At 42.6% G+C, this 16,621-nt stretch overlaps 1 protein-coding gene across 3 annotated transcripts in view; it reads left to right on the top strand.

The window, feature by feature from the left end:
- The window catches only part of IL1R1 (interleukin 1 receptor type 1), a 53,498-nt gene extending 37,339 nt beyond the window's left edge, over positions 1-16,159 (top strand). For all 3 annotated transcript variants that reach the window (XM_023733902.1, XM_023733907.1, XM_023733898.1), the window contains 5 exons: positions 8,216-8,333; positions 9,302-9,450; positions 12,328-12,471; positions 13,666-13,833; positions 14,721-16,159. In XM_023733902.1, coding sequence (XP_023589670.1) covers positions 8,216-8,333; positions 9,302-9,450; positions 12,328-12,471; positions 13,666-13,833; positions 14,721-15,139 — 998 coding nt within the window. In that variant the 3' untranslated portion in view covers positions 15,140-16,159. The remainder of the gene's footprint in view (positions 1-8,215; positions 8,334-9,301; positions 9,451-12,327; positions 12,472-13,665; positions 13,834-14,720) is intronic.
- The last annotated feature ends 462 nt before the right edge of the window (positions 16,160-16,621 follow it).

Below are 16,621 nucleotides of genomic sequence, written 5' to 3'. Positions count from 1 at the left end.
TTGTTCTTCTGTGCATGTGGAGCCTGTAAGGGGAAAGGGACTGGAAAAACACTAAGGAGGAAGTAGTAATTCACAGGTTGTTCTAACCTTATTTTGTGTTGACAGGATATGGTTCCTGTTTATCCAACTTCTAGGTGGTAGTCTTTTAAGAGCTCTTTTATTCCCCCAGCACAGTTAACCCTATCTGTCTCAGTCACCCCTGAGAGATTTATATTCTTTATTCTTAAAGGCAGTTAGGTCAGAGGTCTTTTCTTCTGTAGCTTCTTCAAGCTGTCAAGGGGTACTGGCCTGGCTAACAGTAAAAATCTCTCTGCTTGCTCCAAAGAACTGTGAGTGCCGGCGATCTCACTGTTGAGGATGGGTTGGAAACCTTGCATCATCATTAGCTTAACTTGGAATTGTTGCAGCCTAGAAGACACGTACTTTACCAAAAGCTGAAACAGGCAGGGGCCAAACAGGAGGAGGAGAAGAATGGCTACTACAGGTCCCAATAAAGGCAAAAACCAGGTTAGAGAAGGCAAATACCCTTTAATTTGGTCCCATACTGGGGAGGCTAATTTTGACCTGGTTTCTTTTAGCCATTTGCCTTTTTCTAATAATCTGGTGGCCCTAAGTTCAACTTCTTGGGAGATGTTGACATAAAAACAACAGGAAGTGTTAGCGACTGCACAGACCCCTCCCTGTTCAGCAAATAAGAAGTCCAGGGCTAGACTATGATCCATCACCATGGTAGCATGAGAATCTAGGGATTTCTGTATAGCCTGGAGACTCTGTCCTGAGTCTTTGGCCACTTCTTCAACTATGGTAGAGACATTTGATAAAGTGACTGCGTTGTATATTACCCCTCTTGCTAAGGCTCCCACTGCTATCACTAGAGTTGTTATTCCTAGTGCTACTAGAGTGATTGGCTCTCTTTACGCTCGGGATAAACCAGAGCGAGTGCCAGGTGAGGGTGAAGCCATTAACTCTTGGTATACCTGGATTTGGTCATCTTTTGGCCTCCCCAACCCAACTGTGCAGATTTCCCTAACTTATGTGAGATTGAAGCACGAAAGGGCCCAACTTTGTCTCTTTCTGTCAGAACACAAAAACATAATACCTCGTGGTAGACGTAACAATTATGAGATATTTTTCCAACTCGTGGTATCCATCTGGATTTAGGTCAGGGTTATTAAGAAGCCATTTACATATAAGTCAAGAAGTGATCGTATTGCATCCTGTATATTGACCTTGGAAAGTCTCCCATCCAGGAGCAGGATTTTTATTTATCTGCTCTTTATACCACTTGTTCCAAGTGGTGATGTGGCCTGGCTGGCACTCAGTTCCTGGATGTGTAACAGTCATAACATTACTATAGGCCGTGTTTAGTCATAATATAACTATAGAGCAAGTGATATTTGCACAAGTGTTATTGGTAAAGCAGAAAAGGGCAGTTCTGTGGGCCTTGTCCAGTGAGCATTCAAAAGTAGTTAAGTTTTTTGCTGCCAGTGGAATATTTCATTGCAGGGTAGCAGCCATGATTACGCATCATATTTCAGTGTTAATGTCCCACATGAGGCCTGGAGGGTTAAGCAGTAGCAGTAGCCCACCCAAAGACCCCTTCACGATGGACAGGAATGGGGATGATCCTGAGGATGGTGACTTTGGTTCCTTTAGGTTTCAAGAATGGGCTTAGGATCTGATTTGGAGTCAGATTTTTAAGGGAAATTGGAACGCCCAGTAATCCAAACCCTCTTCCGGATCCATCTTTTCGGTTATGATGGCATATCCAACAGTTAAGAGAGGTTACTGCCACGGACTATGTTCTCAGACAGGTGAACTAATGAGTTATTTCTCCAGGGTGGGGTGGCAGCACCAGATTGGAAGCCGAGAGGGAGAAGACAGCTGAAGCCCATAATTTAACACCAAGGAAAGTAATCAGACCCCAAGAAGGGAACTTGACAGGAATAAACCCAAAATGAAAAAGATAAGGAGAACAAGCACAAAAGTGACTCCTAATGTAGCAGCTACTCTACCATTGGGATTACTCATCTGTTGGCTGGGGCTGTTTTCTTGAAGAGGAATTTGAGATCTTTGATCGGCTCACAGATGTACTCTGGGGGGTCTCTGGCAATGTCTTCTCCATTTGAATAAACCTGGTCTATTATTTCTACGCAGTCATGTTCTAGTTCAGTCACATCACTCACCGGGAGGAGAGATGCAGGATTTAAAGTTTGACATACGTTTAGGGTGACCTCAGGGGTGTCTAGTAGAATGGCCTGATATTGAGTGATATGGCCCCCGGTCAGCCACTGGTTTCCTTTCACTAGTAGTACTGTCCGTACTTGGTGAGGGGTGAGGACCTCTAGGGGCTGTCCTAGAGAAAACTTAGAGGCCTCCTTCACTAGCAGGGCAGTAGCTGCCACTGCTCTAAGGCAGCTAGGCCAGCCTTTGGCCAGAGTCCAGCTGTTTTGAGAAGTATGCAACGGTGCGAGTAGCTGGACCTACTTGTTGGGTCAAGACTCCCCAGTGTAAGACCCTGTCTTAAGAGCCTTGGCAGTACCGGGAGGATTCCCTTTTGGGCCTCTGGTTTTAGGGTCCCCCCCCACCGCCCAGGGGTATTCAGCTCCAGGCCAGAGTTTGATAACCACCTGGAGGGCATCCCTTGCCCTGCCTGGGACTGAGGTATCCCATACTACCGGGTTCACCTGGTCTTTTATAAATTTGGGGCTCTCGTCCTTGGAAGATCAGTTTTCTTCTTCTGTTAAAACCAGTAGGCATAATTCTAATTCTTTCCCTTCCTCAAGGTTACCCGGAGCTTTATGCATAGAAATGCTTGTTCCTACCTTGGTTAGGAGGTCCCTTCCTAACAATGGGGTCAGACATTCAGGGGTATATGAGAAAGAATGAAGCAAGGCAATGGGACCTACCTCCCAAGGGAGAGGGGGAGTAAAGCATCTTACCCTTGCCTCCCCCTCGACCCCAGTGATGGTGCAGTCGTGGATGGAGAGGGGGCCTCTGTGATGGGTCAGGGCAGAGTAGGGGACTCCAGTATCTAATAAAAATTCAGTTTTCCTACCTGCCACATTGATGGTAACCCGAGGTTCTGCAGTAGAGATGGTCAGGGTATGCTGTTACGGAGCTGGGTGGTTCCTTGGGTCCCGTCAACCAGAGTGCTCTAGCTCAGCACTTGAGAGGACAGCAACGAGAGGCTTTTTTCAGTGGGGGTCAACTGGATGCCCCGTTTTGGGCTGCTCAGGACACTCTCACCCAGTGCCCCTCTTTCTTGCAGTAACCAAACTGATTCGGTCCCAGTCTCTGTGGCTGGCTCCCTGGCTTCTGGAAGGTCGATCTTCTTACCCCATACCAGTTACCTCAAGGCGGCCCTTGGATGACGGTGGCCAACAACTGGGCCTTCTATTCCACCCGTCTATCCTTCTTAGCCTTCTCTGTCCTGTCCCGATTGCTAAACACCTTGAAGGCCTCCTCTACCAGTCGTGAGACCAGTGTTTGGGGTCCCGCCTCTAACTTTTGCAGCTTCCTCCTTATGTCTGCAGAGGACCGGGTTATAAAGTGTATGGCCACTAGGGTTTTCCCCTCGGCTGACTGTGGGTCAGTGTTGGTATATTTCTTAAATGCCTCAGTTAATCTCTTCAGGAACACAGCTGGGTTTTCCTCTTCCTCCTGAGTCACTTCTCTAACCCTATCATAATTAACTGGTTTGGTCACACACTTCTTCATTCTCTCCAAAATGCAAGTGATAAAAATGCCTCATTCTTCCCAGATCTGTCCTATCTTCATAATCTCATTTTGGATCCAGTTCGGGGATTTCATCTCCTCCCACCCTAAAGATGTTACGTTGTGGGTTAGTTGGCACCAGACTATCTGCATGTTCTTGGGCCTTAGCCAGCATCCTCATTTTTTTCATCCGGTGTGCAGCAGTTAGTACAAATCACAAGAACATCTCACCAAGTCAAATCAAAAGTTGAGCTAAGCTTAACACTCTTCTCTTAACTTATCGGGATTCTCAGAAATACTCCCAAACCTTTCTTTACACAGAATAATATCTGAGACAGAATAAGGGACATGTACCATAGTAGTACCCCCACCCCCATTCACCATTTGCCTTAAAGAGAGAGTTAAGGTTGGCAGGGTCTCGGGGAACTGGGGAGCAATTGGGGGGTAAAGCCTGTTGTCAGATCTGAGCCGCATAGGTGATAGCCCCGATTCATTTTCTGGCTTAGTCTCAAGAGAAGTAGGCGGTCTTGGTGAGTTATATGGAAGAGGGTCTGGTTTTCCTGTCCGCAAGTGGGTTTGGTCACCTTCTCGAGCTTCCAAATTCTCAGGGAATAGGGGTGCAGTTGGGCGAGGAGGAGGTTGAAATAGTGGGTCAGTCAGTAAATCTGATTCAGGTGCTGGGGCAAGGGAACATGGCTGAGTTCCCAAAACACAAACCCGACACTTGTCTCTAAGCTGGGGGTCTTGATACAGAGACATAAAGGCCTGAACGTACGGGATTTCCCCCCACTTCTTCCTGAGCCTATACTTCTTATTTCCTATAAGAATCGGCCCAGGGAAGGGTGGGCTTGCTCATTTCAGGCGGTGATGAGGTTGTTTTCCCAATTAGCCTGATAAATTAAGCTTCTCTATAGGTCTAGTCAAAGGCTACTATGATCCTATCAGAGCTAAGTCTTGAAGGTCAGGGACGCAGCACTGGTTCCCTCCCAACCGAGTGGCTTCTGTGCACCACGATACAGTGTGAAAAACGAGAAAGAGAAGAGGGAGAGGCTGGCTTACATAGGGGTGGCAGTTCTCTAGTGGGTGATGGGTGAGGTGGTCACTGACCCACCTGTAAAGTAAGGACCCTGGCTGCCCACTACAGTCTTCCCACCACTTACCAGGTTCTTTGGTGGATGAGACTACAGAGATGGCAAACCTCAGCCAGCGTTAACTTTAGTCCTGACCAGATGACGCCTAAGCAGAGGTGGAAAGAGAAAAGGAAAGATGGCGCCTAAACAGAGGCTTTAGAACAAAATGTGGGTGTTTCTGGAGGATTTGAACCTCTCACCACCTGCCTTCGGATGTTTCTTGAGGACTTGAACCTCTCACCAGCCGTCCAGGCCTAGGGAAAGGTTCACACCGTTCCCGTAGGCAGCCAAATTGGGCCCAGAGGATATATCTTGGGGTCTCAAAAATTTGGGTGTTTCTTGGGGACTCAAACCCCTCCCCACCCGCCTTCGGATGTTTCTTGAGAACTCGAATCTCTCACCATCCTAATGTTACTGGCCCAAAGACTTCCGGGTTGAGCAGACCCGGCAGGGCGAAGTGTTCACTCTTCTCTCGGAAGAGATCTATTGTCTTCAACCCCTTCCACAAACCCAAGCGCTTTAAGGAAAAGTGTTATAGACAAAGGGTGAAGACTAGGAAGCAAAAGTGGGGAGATCAAAGGGAAGAGAAACCTAAACCTGTCAGAGTGGGGCGCAAGTGAAGAGTCGAGCCTGAGGAAAACTCACCCCTTCAAAGAGGCACCGAACAAGGAGGTCCGGGTGGCCACTTGCCTTTCCAAGGGCCTGGATTCCGTAGGCTGAGTCCATCCGACTGTTACCGAGGCCCTCCGGACTCAATGGGTCCTTGTCTTTCTCTTGTAAGAGTACATAGAGGAGACAATTTGGGGTTCATCTCTAACAGGTTTATTTTACTTGTGACAAGTAAAAGGAGTCAGTCAGGGCTCTTGCCTCTCAAAAAGACTGACTCACAAGGAGAAGCAAGGCTAGGGCTTATATGGGTTCGGTGGGGACAACAGAGCAATGAATATTCAGTGGGCTTCTTTCAACGGGCGACTACTCTTTGGAATGGTAGCGCATACTGATTAGGTTGCACGGGCATCTGGAATCCAAGATGGAACCTGCTGATATTCACGACAGAGTCTTCTCGGCAGCTCTCGGCATCATGTATGAGATTTGGCACAGGTGCACTGATCTTCTGTATTCCCTCGCCCCTTCGGTGGGCCAAAACAGTGGTCGCACTTTGTTCTTTTGTGCACGCAGAGCCTGTAAGAAGGCGAAAGGGACTAGAGAAACACTAAGGAGGAAGTAGTAATTCCCGGGTTGTCTAACCTTATTTTATGTTGACAGGATGTGGTTCCTGTTTACCCAGCTTCTAGGTGGTAGTCTTTTAAAAGCTCTTTTATTCCCCCAGCACAGTTAACCCTATCTGTCTCAATACCACCCTGTCATATGATTATCTTGCATGGTGTCAAATAGGCATTTGATAAAATTCAATGCCAATTACTAATAAAATATCATAGAAAAATAGGAGTTGAGGAGTACTTCCTTAAGATAATAACATCAATCTGAAGCCAGTAGTCACTAACATTCTTCATGGTGAAACACAGTAGAGATCTTCTCAATGAAGTCAAGAGTAAGACAAGTATGCCACGTAACTAGTATTATTTAACATGATCTAGAAGTGCCCACTGATGTAGTAAAAGAAAAAAGCCAAGGTATGTGTCTTAGTTTCTTAGTGCTGCTACAACAAAAATACCAACAAATGGTTGCTTTAACTAACAGAAACTTATTTTCTCACAGTTTAGGAGGCTAGAAGTCCCAATTCAGGGCACCAGTTCTAGGGGAAGGCTCTCTTTCTGTCTCCATAAACAAAAATAAAATGAAAGCAACAAACTCTAACTATTTTAAATATTTTTCATGTATGATAAAGAGTTAATATCTTGGGTGAACAAAGAGTAAGGTTAAGAGGAGAATGCAATGAAGTAATGGACAGTAGGCATGATAAACAGTTCTTAATAGAAACACAAGGGAATGTTAAGCGTATGTAAAACATGTTAATTCACCACAAGTTCAAGAAATGCAGTTGAAGATTTAAATGGAATTTTTTTTGTCCCTCAGTTGGCAATGACTAGCCAAAAATACGTGGTGTCTGGAGGGTTTGGGGGAAATAGCACTAGAACACACCATTGGAGGGAATGTGGACTGGCACAGCCTTGCTTGGGAGAGGGGGTTGGCTTTTAAAATGAGTATCTCCTTTAACTTAATTCTACTTCCAAATTTTATTCGAAGTAATCCCTCTGGATACATACAGGGAATATTAATTGAAATAATGAAAACTTAACCCTATGGAAAGATTAGTCCAAAGGACTAACGGACCACAACTACCACGGCCTCCACCAGCCTGAGTCCAATACAACTAGATGGTGCCCAGCTACCACCACCTACTGCTCTGACAGGGATCACAACAGAGGGTCCCGGACAGAGCTGGAGAAAAATATAGAACAAAATTCTAACTCACAAAAAAAAAGACCAGACTTACTGGCCTGACAGACTGGAGAAACCCCGAGAATATGGCCCCCGGCCACGCTTTTAGCTCAATAATGAAGCCACTCCCACAGTTCACCCTTCAGCCAAAGATTAGACAGCCCCATAAAACAAAATGAGACTAATGGGGCACAGTAGTCCAGGGACAAGGACTAGAAGGCAGGAGGGGACAGGAAAGCTGTAATAGGGAACCCAAGGTCGAGAAGGATGAGTGTTGACATGTCATGAGCTTGTTAACCAATGTCATAAAACAATGTGTGTACTAACTGTTTAATGAGAAACTATTTGATCTGTAAAGCTTCATCTAAAGTGCAATTAAAAAAAATAAAAACCCTATGATCCAGCAATTCCAGATATATACCCAAAAGACTCAAAAGCTGGGATGCAAACAGATACTTGTACACCAATGTTCATTGCAGCACTATTCACAATAACAAAAAGGTGGGAACAACCCACGTATCCAATAACAGATGAATGGATAAACAACATGTGATACATCCATTCAAGGGACTGTTATTCAACCATAAAGAGAAATGAAGTTCCGATACACACTATGACAATGATAAACCCTGAAAACATTATGCGAAATGAAATAAGTCAGATACAACAGGACAAATATGGTATGAGCTCATACAAAATATCTAGAATAAGCATATGCATAGAGGCACATGTTTATTCATGGTTACCAGGGACTGAAGGGAGGGGGCGCTGGGGAGTTACTGCTTATGGGGTACTGAGCTTCTGTCTGGGGTGACGAAAACCTTTTGAAAGTACTGGTGGTTGGCACAGCATGGTGAATATAATTGATGTTACTGACATGCACACTTAAAATGGTTAACATGGCAAATATTTTGTTGTGTATATTTTGCCAAGATAAAATTTTTTAAAAAATCATTGCTTTGCAGGATCCCAGACACAACTGATCTGCAATGTCACTGACCTGGCACTGGGTATTGTCTACTGGAAGTGGAATGGGTCAGAAATCGATGAGGATGATCCAGTGTTGGTGGAAGAGTTTGAAGTGTGAGTGTGCTTAGAGCAAGTCATGCAGTAGAGACGTTTTGGTACTAAATTCCATGGCATACTTTATCTAACCTTGGTGGGTCAGTCGAATAGCAGTGGCTAGTCTTCAGTTGATCGCTCCTAACTTTTGCTAAGCTAAGCAGAATTTACTATAAGATTGTGAACATTTAAGGTAAACTACCTGTCATCATGGTAGAAATTCCAGACCATTTGGAAGGTTCTCTCTTCAGCTCATTTATATAATGTTGCAACAGTCCAGTGAAGCAATTATCCTGAATTCTTCTTGTTATTCCTTTTTAAAGTAGTTTAGAAAAGACTCATTAAATAGGGTCAGGAATTAGACACTCCATTGCTCAAAAGTCTCTAGTGACTACCTGTTACCTCCTGATAGGATGAAATCTGGACGCCTGTGTATCAACTGCAAAGCCTTTTATAACCTGTCCCAAACTACTCTTCTTTCATATATTCTTCTCTGTGTACCATGAAGACCAGAAAGCATATGTCTCTCTCTCTCTATATATATACATGTGTTTGTGTGTGTGTGTGTATATATATATATATACAAGTGTTTGTGTGTATATATATACATGTGTGTTTGTGTGTGTGTATATATATATACGTGTGTTTGTGTGTATATACATATACATGTGTGTTTATATATATATACACATATGTGTGTTTGTGTATATATATACATGTGTGTTTGTGTGTGTATATATATTTTTTTTCTTGAAAGCTTGTAATTCTAGTTTGATTTCTCTGCTACTTAGTGTGTTACTGGCAATGGTCTTGGGGCTATAAAATCTCACATAGGCATTGCCAGCAGTCTGATTTCTATGCCTGTGATTAGGATTAGTGGTTATTTCTGCCACAATTTGTATTACAAATAAAGAGACAAAACAGATATACTTTCTTATTTGTCATTGATGCCGTTTACTCAACTTATTTATTTTCTCTCTTTTGAACAGAGTGAAAAATCCAACTAAAAAAAAGCAAACAATAATCACAATGCTTAATATTTCAGAAGTGGAAAGTAGATTTTATCTGTATCCATTTACCTGTAGAGCTGTGAACTGGCTTGGCGAAAATGAAGCATATGTTCAATTAATACATCCAGGTAAACAGCAAACTGTTTGTTTGAAGTGCAGTTTTGTTTTACCGTGACCTTGAGGTTTGCAATGCTGTTTTCTTTGCCTGGAACACGCTTTGCTTCCTCTTAACTGGATTACCTTTATTACACTTTCGTTTCTCAGCCAAACTATTTCTCCTTCTAGGAAGCTTCTCTGTCCTGCTGTCTACCCTTAAGGAGTCCTGGTGGCGGCGTAGTGGTTAAAGCGATCGATCAACTGCTAACCGCCAGCTGCTCCGTGGGAGAAAGATGTGGCACTCTGCTTCCATAGAGATTTACAGCCTTGGAAACCCTATGGGGTCACTATGAGTCGGAATCGACTTGATGGCAGTGGGTTTGGGTTTTTGGTTTCCCCTTAGCTCACTGCCCAAACAGACGAGGAAGAACTGTGTTCTTCCAGAGCACCATATGTTCCCATTACAGCATCTGTCACGCTTAGTTCTTTCCTGGATTGAAATTCTGTGACGGAGCAGACTGTTTATCTTACTCATCATTCTGTTCTAGAGCTAGTAGCAATTTAGGTCCGGTCCATTGCAGGAACCTAATAAATGTTTTTAGGTAAATAACTGCATGAATGATTAGATGGATACCTAGGGGGAAGCCTATATATCCATTTTGCAAACAGCATGTTAGAAGTTACTGGTTTTCATTATATTGGTATAATCAAACACAGTATTTGGAAGTAGTTATGAAATATTTTAAGATAATTGACAGTTGATTTAAAAATATAGTGGTCTACCTTTATTCTCGGTTTCACTGTCCGTGGTTTGAAAATATTAAGTGAGCATGTTGTAGCATGCTGAAATCTCACGCCATCCCTCTCCGTCATTCACATAGCTTTTATTACAGTATATTGTTATAATCATTCTATTTTATTATTAGTTATTGTTGTTAACCTTTTACTCTTCTTAATTTATAAATTAAACTTTATTGTAGGTATGTATGTTTAGAACAAATCATAGTATATATAGAGTTCAGTACTGTCTGCGGTATCAGGCATCCATGGAGGTCTTGGAACATATTCGCCTCCATGTATAACGGTCAACTGTAGGGTGTTTATGAATGTGTACATGGAAGAAAATCTTAAAGCATCTACAGGCATATTATTAGAATTAGTAAAGAAATTTAGCAAGATCACTGGAATATAAATGTATGTCTAAATACTAGCAACAAACAAATAGCAATTAAATTTGAAAGATGACATTTACAATAGTATCACAAATCATCAAATACTTAGGAGTAAATCTTGCAAAAGCTGTTCAAGACTTCTATAATACAAACTAAAATAATGTTATTGAGCTATATTAGAGATGATTTAAATAGATGGCAGCATCTAAAATGCTTGTAAATTGAAAGAATCAATACTAGAAATATGTCCGTGCTCTCCAAATGAATCAATAGATTGAAAACAATTCCAATCAGAATTTCACCAGGGGTGTGTGTGTGTGTGTGTGTGTTTATGTGGGTGCGTTGTTGGAGGTATATCTGTAAATTGTGAATTTTATTCTAAATGTCTTAGGGAAATGTAAAGGGCCAAGAATAGTCAAGCTGATCTTGAATAAGAACAATAAATCTGGAGGATTTACACTACCAAATATGACAAGTTTGTATAAAGCTACAGGAATTAAGAGTGTAAATGGTAACTGTCAGCTGGGTCAATCGGAAATTAATCTAGAAAATGGTGTATCTTGACTTCTACTTCATGCCAAAGTCAATTCCAGATGAATCAAAGCTCTAAATTAGAAAAGTTAAATAATTAACCTTTTAGATATTCTATTCCACATGCCTACAAGGTCCCTGACATTTAGAAGACACTTTCTTCTTTTTCTTCCTTCTTTCTACCTTCATTTTCTTTCTTCTTCTCCTCCTCTTTCTTTTTTATCCCTCCCTCCTCCTCTTTCTACTGGATGTATTATTAGAGAGGCCAGGTTTTTGTTAGGTGCCGTCGAGTTGATTCCAACTCATAGCGACCCTGTGTACAACAGAATAAAACACTGCCTGGTCCTGCACCATCCTCACAATCATTGTTATGCTTGAGCCCATTGTTGCAGCTGCTGTGTCAATCCATCTCGTTGAGGGTCTTCCTCTTTTTTGCTGACCCTCTATTTTACCAAGCATGATGTCCTTCTCCAGGGACGGATCTCTTCTGATAACATGTCCAAAGTATGTGAGGTGTAGTCTTGCCATCCTTGCTTCTAAGGAGCATGCTGGTCATACTTCTTCCAAGACAGATTTGTTCATTCTTTTGGCAGTCCATGGTATATTCAATATTCTTCTCCAACACCACAATTCAAAGGTGTCAGTTCTTCTTCGGTCTTCCTTATTTATTGTCCAGCTTTCACATGCATATGAGACGATTGAAAACGCCATGGCTTGGGTCAGACACACCTTAGTCTTCAAGGTGACATCTTTGCTTTTCAACACTTTGCTGAAACGCAAAGAGAGGCCAGGAGAATGTGAAATATGAAACATCGTATATAGCGTCCCCTTATGTCCTTTCCCCTAGCCTTCAGCTTTCACCATCTGACCCTCTGACCACTGGGAATTTGAGTGAATTTGACTTTTGTTTGTTTTACTATAGAGTGCTCTGTCCATAGTCTTTGGTATTTTTCTGTACGTTGTTCATTACGCCATTTCGATGGAAATGTAATAGAGCATACCTTGATTATATATAATGTCCATGCTAGATTGCTTTGTACATTAGTATTCATTAATAAGTGGGAGTAATGAATGGGCTAATACTGTCTGAACACAGGCCAACTCCAAATATGATTTCCCTGAGATGGAAATGTTTAATTAGCTATGCTCAAAATTTTAGTTCTTTTTCGCCAATATTTTTTCTTCTTCTCTCTTTTCCCACTGTAGTCCGTGATTGCCAGACGCACGTGATTGGGATATTCGTCACATTAACAGTAGCAATTGCATGCTCCATTTTCGTTTATAAAATCTTCAAGGTTGACATTGTGCTTTGGTACAGGGATTCCTGCTATGATTTTCTCCCCCAAAAAGGTATAATTTTGCATTCTATGCAGTATTTCCTTGTTAGAGATAGGGGATAGTTAGGCGACGTGGAAGGTGGCTCAGAGAGTTTTTACGTAAGTATTAAAGTGAAATGCGACATATACAAGGATAGCAGTTATTCTTATACATAATCGTAATTTCATAATTAGTACAAAACTGCTCATTTTGAAGTTGTACAAATAATTACTCATGAAACATTTTGCCCATATTAACCTGGTAAATTTTTTGAAACCTTGCAAAAAACTAACACCACAATACTATATAAAAGGATAAAGAATATTATTCTTAGTTCTAAATGAAATGTTCAGCTACTGTGAATGAATTTTTGAGCCGGTCTATAAAAGAGAAAACTTAAATTTTAAATAAGGGAAGAAAAAAGACCATCAGAAGATATAGCGGGTGGAGATGGGAGGAGCCTTGTGGGATTTTGGTTCTAGAGACAATTAATAAGAAAAGGAGGAAAAGATAGAATTTGGGGTTGAGACTTTTGGGGAAGGAGACAATAACAGAGAGCTAAGGATAGTTCCATACTGTTACAGATTGAAATGGTTCCCCCCAAAATATGTGTTGTAAATCCTAATCTCTATGCCTGTGGTTATAATCCCATTTGGGAATGGGTTGTCTTTGCTATGTTAACGAGGCAGGATTAGTGTAGGGTATATCTCGAGTCAGTCTCTTTTGAGATATAAAAGAGATTAAACAAGCGTGAGAGAAGTAGAGATGGAGGAAGAGAAACACCAAGCCATGTGAAGCCTGCCCAGGAGCTGAAGCTCAGAGACAAGAACCTTCCTCCAGAGCTCACAGAGAGAGAAAGCCTTCCCCTAGAGCTGGCACCCTGAATTCAGACTTCCAGCCTCCTCAACTGTGAGAAAAGAAATTTCTGTTTGTTAAAGCCACCCATTCGTGGTATTTCTGTTGTAGCAGCACTAGATGACTAAGAAACGTACTGAGAGGTAAAGACATCCAATACAATATAAGAACCTTCGTAGTAAAAGACAATAAATAGAAATCTTGTAAGAGATGAACATTTTGACAAGGTATTACCCTTTTGGTATTGCAGCTTCATTCATAATACAATACAAAAAATTAATATTTAAATCTAAAACGCACGTTTGTGATACTGATTTTGCCAAATTTTTTATTTTTCCTTTTAGTTCTAAATATATCACATTTTCCCTTTAGCTTCAGATGGAAAGATCTATGATGCATATATACTATATCCAAAGACCGTTGAGAAAGGATCCACCACTAACTCAGATATTTTTGTGTTTAAAATCTTGCCTGAGGTCTTGGAAAAACAGTGTGGATATAATCTGTTCATTTACGGAAGGGATGACTATGTTGGGGAAGGTATGTATTTAATGGAAAAAAGTAAAAGGTTTATTGTTTAAAACTAATTTAATGACTAAAGTTGGGTTCCATCTTTCTAGACCCATAGTGACCCTATAGGACAGAGTAGGACTGCCCCATAGGGTTTCCAAGGAGCGGCCGGTGGATTTGAACTTCTGACTTTCCGGTTAGCAGCTACCCTCTTAACCACTGTGCCACCAGGGCGTAAGTGCGCATGTTTGTAAGAACCTCTTCAGTGGTGCATGGTGATGATTTTCACATTTATTAAATGCAAAGTATTCACTTCTCTCATATATTCTTGGAGCGATAATTAATTAATTTATATTTAATTTTGAAAAACTTAACAACTAGTTAGACCCAACAGTTACTTTACAACTAATAAAATTTGTTGTTGTTAGTTGCTTTCAAGTTGATTCCAACTCATGGCAGCCCTCTGCATGCAGAGTAGAACTGATTCAGTCGGGTTTTCAAGGCTGTGACTTTTCGGAAGCAGATTGCCAGGCCTGCCTTCCGAGGTGCCTCTGGGTGGGTCCGAACCACCAACCGTCTGGCTAGTAGTCAAGCACTTAAGCATTTGCACCACCTAGGGACTCCAATAAAATAAAATAGGGGTTGTATAAAAAAGTAAAGTAACAAGGGTTTTACATTTGTGTTGAATAATCTTCTTAGTCCTAAATGAAATGTTCAGCTTCTGTGGATGAACTTTTGAACTGGTCTATAAAAGAGAACACTCCTTAAATTTTAAATATAAGGGAAGAAAAAAGACCACTAGGAGACATAGGGGGTGGGGGTGGGGGTGGGGTGGGCAGAACCATGGGAGATTTTGGTTTTGTAGAGAATGATTAAAAATTGAATTTTACTTACTGTGTTGTGCTTCATGTTTTCAGCCATTGTTGAGGTCATCGATGAAAACATAAGGAAAAGCAGAAGACTGATTATCATTTTAGTCCAAGATGCACTGGGACTCAGCTTTCTGGGGAATACATCCGAAGAGCAGATTGCTATGTATAGTGCTCTCATTCGAGATGGAATTAAAGTTATCCTGCTTGAGCTGGAGAAAATCCAAGACTCTGAGAAACTGTCAGAATCAATTCAGTTCGTTAGGCAGAAGCACAGGGCCATACGATGGTCAGGGGACTTTACGGAGAAGTCACAGTCTGCAAAGACAAGGTTCTGGAAGAACGTAAGGTACCACATGCCAGCTCAGCGGAAAATGCCTTCATCCGCACAGAACTTACTGTCTGTAGCCACTAGCCCAGACTCTATGGAGAAATTCCAAGGAGAGGTCCATGTGCCTCTTGGGTAGGATGGAGAAACATGGGCAAAGAGTTCCTTGGCTGACTCATGTCTTAAGGTGTTCCAGGCTGGGCTGTGCCTCCCGCTGATGTCCAGTCATATAAAGAGCACACGTATAGTCCTTTATCCCTGAGGTCACCTGGAATCAGATGGTTAACGGAGCAGGACGTGGTGACAACGGCAGGGCAGGACAGAGTAGAGTAGAGGGCTTGGGAAAGTCTTTATAAGGCAAGGCCCTCTCTTAAAGCTTGCACTGCTGTGAAAAGGCCCTGGGACAGCAGAGTAGAGAAAAGCACAGCGAATTTTCATCATCTGAAATGGTTTTATGAAGTGATCTGTGTCCCGAGGCAGTGGATGTGGGGCCTTTTTGGGAATGCGGCAGTGTGCTCCCTGATGCGGCTGTGCTGCCCTGTAGGACTGATAGCTCACAGAGGAAGTACTTATTTCTGGAGAACTTTACACCTGCCTTGTATTTCCCATGTGCATCGACGGCCAGCAGTCAGTTTCCAAAGACGGAATGTCATTTCACAGACCTTTAAAACTGTCAGTTCAGTGAACAACAGGATGCTTCAGGATTCCAAGGTTTTGAAGTAACCTTAGCTTGCCGAAGGAGAGAGAAGTTTTTAAAGCAACAGTGGCAGAGACCTGTTTCACCCCTTCCATGTTTTCCTCCCTGGGACGAACACTCTGTCCTTCTTTATTCATCTGCATTTTGTTTGACTCATTACTTCTTTGAAAGGACAACTGCTGAGTCCTTCTTCCCTCCTTCCCACTCGCTGTCACATACACGGTCCACAGATTAACACCCTGCATAAAACACTGCTTTCAGCTCATCCTGCTCCTGCTTAAAAAAAAACCTCCCTCGGGCTCCTTGCGTATGAGCTCAATTTCACCTTTTGGGCCCAGTATCCCACCAGTGGGGCTTCAGCATGTCCTCACACCTTCCCTTTCACTGTCCTGCTGAGTAAACCCCCAGGTCAGCTTCAGCCCTCTTCGTTCCTAGGGGGAAAAAAACATTGCCATCAAGTCGATTCTGACTCAGAGGAACCCTAAAGGACAGAGTAGAACTGCCCCATAGGGTTTCCAAGGACTGCAGCTGGTAGATTTGAACTGCCGGCTTTTTGCTTAGCAGCCGAGCTCTTGACCCCTGCGCCACCAGGGCTCCTGGAATGCTCTTCCATCTGTTCTCTCTGTGCCTCTCCACCCAGTTCTCTCTGCCTAGAACGCCCTCTCCCATTTTCCCCAGCTGACCAGAATTTTACTGAAGCTCAGCATTTACTCCGATGCCATATTCCCCAAGAGCCTACCCTGAAATGCTCTCTTTCCTCACAATCTGATTGTACTTGCTGTTTGTTATCACTTCCTGTGCAAGAGCGGGTCTTTCTCCAGCTGGAAGCTGCGCCTTCCTCAGGCAAGGCCCTGTGGGTGTGCCTCTTGCACCTAGGTGCCTTCCATGAGTCATTTGCACATATAACATATTTGCATATTGTTG

This window comes from Trichechus manatus, unplaced genomic scaffold (assembly GCF_000243295.1).
Source record: "Trichechus manatus latirostris isolate Lorelei unplaced genomic scaffold, TriManLat1.0 scaffold00004, whole genome shotgun sequence".
Classification (NCBI taxonomy): Eukaryota; Metazoa; Chordata; class Mammalia; order Sirenia; family Trichechidae; genus Trichechus; species Trichechus manatus.
This window is presented reverse-complemented; position numbering and strand designations above follow the sequence as displayed.